Consider the following 6,000-nt stretch of genomic DNA (forward strand, 5'->3'; position numbering starts at 1 on the left):
TCGGTTGGTGAGGCTCGAGGAGTGAGAAGTACCATGTCGTACTCATGCCCCAGAGACATGAACTCTAGGCTCCCAAACCAAACCACCGTGCCGAGACACAACGGTCGTATGGGGTCTACCATCCGAAACTTGCTGGGGTGACGAAGCTGACACGCAGAGGCCCCTACCTGGTGCGCCAACTGTCGGTGTTTCAGACTGGGGGGTCCTCAACCAACTAGTGAATTTGAACTGTGTGCCCCTAGTCCTGGATGGTGATGCAAAGAGACACAAGGTTTATACTGGTTTAGGCAATCGATGCCCTATGTTCAGTCTGAGAGATCGATCTTGTATTCCTTGCACCGAAGTGCTAGTAGTAGGGGGTTACAAGTACTATGAGAGAGGGAGCTAATCCCAGGTCTCGGTGAGGTGTCGTGTGGGCTGCTTGAGATGTTGCTCTCAGGCGGCTTGGGATGTGTATGTGTGTGTTACAAGGTGTTCTCCCTTTTCTAAGTGGCCCAAGGCCTGTTCCTATGGCGGCGTGGTCGTCGGAGTGGTCTGTCCTTGGAGCACTGGGGCGGCGTGCTGGTCCCATCCGACCCTATGCGTCGTGGGAGCCCCGGGACTGCCTCGGAGTGGGTGCAACGGTGAACGTGCGAGCCACTGTAGACTGACTATGCGTGAGGCCGAGGCTTGGTCGGTGCCGAGGCTGCACCGTAGTGGGGGTCTCGGCGAGCACGAACCCCGAGGTAGTCAAGACCTTGGTGTATAGTGCCGAGGCCCCGAGAGGGTGGCTGATCTGGCACGCTGGCTTGGAGGCGGTGATGACCCGGGCCAAGTAGTCCACGCGATGTTGTTTTCGAGGCGGGGATCGCGGGGTATAGTGTAGTGTGGGCGCTGATCGTGGGCACAGCGTCAGGATACAGTGACCGGTAATCCCCGCCGTGTCCTGTCTCGGCCGGTATGGGGCCGATGCGACCTTATGTCCTGTCGGTCATCGTCTGGCTAAGATTGCGGGAGTGGTTGAAGTATTAATGGGACATGACATGCTGTCGGGAAGACCGGCCGAGGGGAGAGGGGGGGGGGGCGACGGACTGTGGATAAGCTGGCCTCGCGCGATACGGAGAATGAGGCCTCACGCGAGACGGAGATTGGACTCCTTGCCGAGGCCTTCCGTGAGAGGCCTCGCGCGATATGGAGAATGCACCCCCTGCCGAGGCCTTCCGTGGAAAGCCTCGCGCGAGGCAGAGATTGCGTCTGGCCACCGAGACCTCCTACGCGAGGCTCGAGGCGAGGCGGAGGGCCTGGTGGGCTCGGACGTGGTGGGTGAGGGGCCCACGGCTTACCTTCTTGCTTTGTTTTTTATGGGACTTAAGTGACTCCTTTGATGTTCGCTCGGGGTACCCCGTTCTAAGGTACCCGACACCCACCTAAACCCTAATCCGATCTAGAGGGTAGCGCTGAAGGCGACGGAAAGCTCCACCGGTGTCGCCACTGGATCTCGTTGCCCCTGCTTTCGCCGGACACCGTGAGCCCGACGTCTACACCCGTCGGACTCCACCAATACTCCACGCCACCGACGACATGGCTTCCACCTCCATCAAGCCCGCCGATGGCCGGTACCCTTACCTCTCTCTCTCCCTCTCTCTAGTGTGTGCTCTAGGATGATCTACATGCTTACTTATCCCGAATTGAAAGAACACACCCACTAGATCTATGCCTAGACCACTACGTAGAAAAAGATTTGTAGGGGTGGCTGGTAACCCTACGTAGGGGCGGTTTTGCCAGCCGCCCCTATGAAAGGGTGGCTAAAAATCACTGATTTGTAGGGGCGGTTCCCAGGCCGTCCCTACAAATCGATTTGTAGGGGCGGCTGGATATTGAGCCGCCCCTACAAATCAATTTCCAGAAACCACGAAAAAAGGGGGAAAATAGCAAAAAATTTTTAACCGAAGAGGTCCCCACCGGCAGCCACACACATTGCGTTGGCCGAGTTACGAACTGGCGACCTCTCTCTCACGCGCCATCTCCTCTACCACTACACCTCACATTCACTTGTGTCCACAATCCATTTTGATTCCCCATGTATTATACAAAATTGAGCATAAATTGATTGTTTGAGGCCCTAAACTAATTCAAATGAAAAAGTTGTCAACTACAAAGTTTTATAACTTTTCGAGATCTACAACTTACATTTTGGTAGTTTCTCCATCCGATGTCACTTATAAAATTTGAATTTCAAATAATAGAAATTCGAACGTAGTTTTCTATGACAAGATGGTTTCAAATGAGAAAGTTATCAAGTACAAAGTTTCATAACTTTTCAAGATCTACAACTTTTATTTTTACTGTTTGTTCATCCGAGGTCGTTTAAAAAATTAAAATTTCAAATTTTTTAAAATTCAAACGTAGTTTTTCTTGATAAGATGATTTCAAATCAAAAAGTTGTCAACTACAAAGTTTCATAACTTATCGAGATCTACAACTTTTATTTTGGTTGTTTCTCCATCCGAGGTCGTTTACAAAATTTAAATTTCAAATTTTAGAAATTCATACGTAATTTTCCTTGACAAGATGATTTCAAATTAAAAAGTTATCAACTATAGAGTTTCGTAACTTTCCGAGATCTACAACTTCTATTTTGATCATTTATTCATCCAACATAGTGGTACCAACATTGTTCACAAATATTACATATCCCTCTTATTGTTTATGAAACTATAAGAGAGATATGTAAATTTTGTGAACAATGTTATTACCACTTTATCGGATGAAGAAATGACCAAAATAAAACTTATAGATCTTGATAAGTTTTGCAACTTCTATGTTCATGTTTTTTTTTCATCTGAAATCAATTAGTGTTCCAAAATAACGTTTGGCCTTCTCTTCGTTGTTTTTTTAGGAAATTTTGACTTTTTTATTTTTTTTGATATTTTTCCTTTACTTAGGAGCACAAATGAAGCAACCACAGAAAATATGAGCTTATACAAGTGAAAGACGTGGCCTGTGGAATTTTTAGAAGACGTGCTCAAAATGGACAAAAACCTTGTGACCACGAAAAGAGGATCTTGTGACAACTTTTTAACCAATCTAAAAACTTCAAACCCCGGCCAAGCAGGGGATGGACGGATCCAAAATTTTTTTCTGATCGATTTTGATATATGGAACGTCGAAATCGGAGTTTGTATGCGAAAATAGACCAGTTTTAAGAATTAGCTCCGAATTAGAGGACAAAACGAGAACAATAATTTCAAACGTTATTTTCAAGTAGTAATTGATCTCAACTGAAAAAGTTATCAACTACAAAGTTTCATAACTTCTTGAGATCTACAACTTTCATTTTGATTGTTTCTTCATCTGAGGTCGTTTACAAAATTGGAATTTTAGTGCTTACTTTTTAATATTCGGCGTCCATTTGTAGAGGCACATCAATGTTGAGCCGCCCCTACAAATTGATTTGTAGGGGCGGCTGGATATCCAGCCGCCCCTATAAATTAGGCTATTTGTAGGGGCGGCTGATAACACCGGCCGCCCCTACAAATTGATTCGTAAGGGCGGCTCATTTGGCAACCATTTGTAGGAGCGACTCTATCACCAGCCGCCCATACAAAAAAATTCATCCCGTTGCTAATAAAACGTTTTTTACGTAGTGGACGATCTTAAGAGCCAACAGCGACCGCCCTCGTCGCGTGGCGTGGCGGCGTTGAGTTGCCGCGCCACGGCCTCGTCGTCGCGGGCAGCGAGCACCTGGCCGGGCGGCATAGTGTACGCGGCCAGGAACTCGTCGCTCGTGAGGTCGGTGAACTGGTTCTCGCCTAGCTGGTACGAGAGCCCGCCGCGCCGGTTCGTGGCCTCGATGTACTCCACGTTCCGGCGGTACACCTCGAACCGGCGCTGGCGCTTCGCGGCGGTCGCGTAGGTCCAGTTGTGCGCGGCGCGCCAGGCGTGGAACCGGTTCGTCATCATGAGCATTTCTCTGGACGCCGCGGCGCTGGCCAACAGGAAGCTGGTGCACAGGAGGGCGAGGGCTAGACAACGTGAGGCGGCACCCATGATGAACACGTACAATACAGTCGATCGATGTGGCCCGATGCTCCAGCTGCTATCTCTGGCCGTGCAAGTTGCTTGCTTGGAGTTCGGAGAGCAGCCAAAGCTGTGGCCTTAATAACGGGGCGTCGCGTCGATTGTCAGAGACCAGGATCAGGGCGTCGAGGTACGGTACGTGTTCGCTTCGCTGCTCCGGCCGGTCCACGAGTAATGCTCGCAGCATCTTCTAGAGCAACGCAAGCGGCATGGACGCATGGTACCGGTACACGTCCTTCCAGATGATGTGCAAGTTTTTGCATCTGCTAGCTTTACAGAATTATTACAGTTCACACCGACGACGTACCTCCCGGATGAGAGACCGTCTGTTAATTAGGTTCAGTGGTCCGATTTTAGTTAAGGATAAGATGCACGCCAAGTTCATGGCAGCCACAGTTTTAGTTGTGCTGTTAAGAGTTAGCGCAACCATATAGTAGTGGCAGTGTGGCACTGCATATAGTGATTAGTGAAGCGTGCGTTACGTCGTTGCCTGCACTCTGAACTCTTGGTTAGAGCATGTCCAGCAATAAGCTAATCCCCCTAAACCAGCCTCCTATTTATCTGAGTATGGGCTCCTATGTTTTTTTACGCCTTGGTTTCTGGCTGTCACTGCAGGAAACTGGATCTTTGCCGAGTGCGTAGAGGTTTGCCGAGAGGCAAAACTCGGGCACTCGGCAAAGATCCACTTTGCCGAGTGCCAAACCCAGCACTCGGCAAAGGACGATTTGCCGAGTGCCTGACTCTCGGCGAACTCAGGCACTCGGCAAATTAGTTCTTTGCCGAGTGCCGGGCTCTTGGCAAACATGGGCACTCGGCAAAGAGTGCCAGGGGCAAACGGCATCCATGGCCGCCACCTTTGCCAAGTGCCTGCCGTTAGGCACTCGGCAAAGACCTGCCACGTGGCCGGCTCGCCTTTGCCGAGTGCCACGTGGTCGGCACTCGGCAAAGGACCTCTTTGCCGAGTGACAGACCTAGCACTCGGCAAATAATATTTTTTTTTGGTTTTGGCCGCCAGTTTTTTTGTGAAGCATTCCTACAGTACCATGATCAACATGTTCAAATTTGGCACATTTTTAGTACATTTTGCTATATTTTTCACTTTTTTTCGATTGTTGAATTTTTTCGAAAATGTAGGTTTGAACTGTGGGTGCATCGAATATTCGATTTGATGATTCAAAAAATGATATTCTTGTTTTTGAGTGTAAAGTTAGGCCAAATCCATGAACTGACCCAAAATTTCGATCAACGTGCGCAATGGAGCAACGCCACCATCTTTCGTGCGGGCGGTTTTTTAATTCTAAAAAATGCAAACGAATTCTGAAAATCGCGAACTTGTCGAGATGTCATGATATCATATGCGTATGCAGTGGGTCAAAATTTGAAAAAGTTTCGAGCACGTTGCACGTACGATGTTCACAAACCAGGTCCCGGCCCCGCCGCCGCCGCCAACCGCGCCCCCTCTGCCCCCGCCGCGCCCGCCGCACACCAGTGCCCCCACCTTTCCCTCTGCGAGTCCGGCCTGGCCCCGGCCCCGGCCGCGTCCACCGCCGCCCGGCCTGCCCGCCCCGGCTTCGCGCTCGCCCCGCCCTGCCCGGCCCCGGCCCCGTCCTGCCCGCCGAGCCCAGGCCAGGCCCCCGGGGCCCGCAACCGCCCGCGCCCGTGGCCCGAGGCCCCGGCCTGCCCCGCCCGCCGCCCGGCCCTGCCCCAGCGCGCCGCCTCGGCCCGTCCCCGGCGCCGCACCGGCGCGTCGCCACCCCGGCGCCGCCGCGCGCGCCGCCCCGGTCCTAGCCCCGCCCCTTGCCGCCTCCCCGGCCCCGGCCCTTGCCCCGGCCGGTCGGAGAAAGGGAGGAAGGAGAGGAAGAGGAAGGAAAGGGGGAAGAAGAGAAGGAGAAGGAGAGGAGAGGAGGAGGAGGAGGAGGGAAGCGCCGCCAACCAACCCAT

General features: G+C 51.6%; 2 protein-coding genes across 2 annotated transcripts; both read right to left on the reverse strand.

Moving 5' to 3' along the window:
- Nucleotides 1-3,618: 3,618 nt before the first annotated feature.
- LOC136549095 (ananain-like) lies at nt 3,619-4,029 on the reverse strand. Its single transcript, XM_066540393.1, has one exon. The coding sequence runs from the start codon at nt 4,027-4,029 to the stop codon at nt 3,619-3,621; it is 411 nt and encodes a 136-aa protein (XP_066396490.1).
- A 1,443-nt stretch (nt 4,030-5,472) lies between these two features.
- Nucleotides 5,473-6,000, reverse strand: LOC136549096 (glycine-rich protein DOT1-like). The gene has a single exon (XM_066540394.1). The coding sequence runs from the start codon at nt 5,998-6,000 to the stop codon at nt 5,473-5,475; it is 528 nt and encodes a 175-aa protein (XP_066396491.1).

The sequence above is a fragment of the Miscanthus floridulus genome, chromosome 4 (assembly GCF_019320115.1).
Source record: "Miscanthus floridulus cultivar M001 chromosome 4, ASM1932011v1, whole genome shotgun sequence".
Lineage (NCBI taxonomy): Eukaryota > Viridiplantae > Streptophyta > Magnoliopsida > Poales > Poaceae > Miscanthus > Miscanthus floridulus.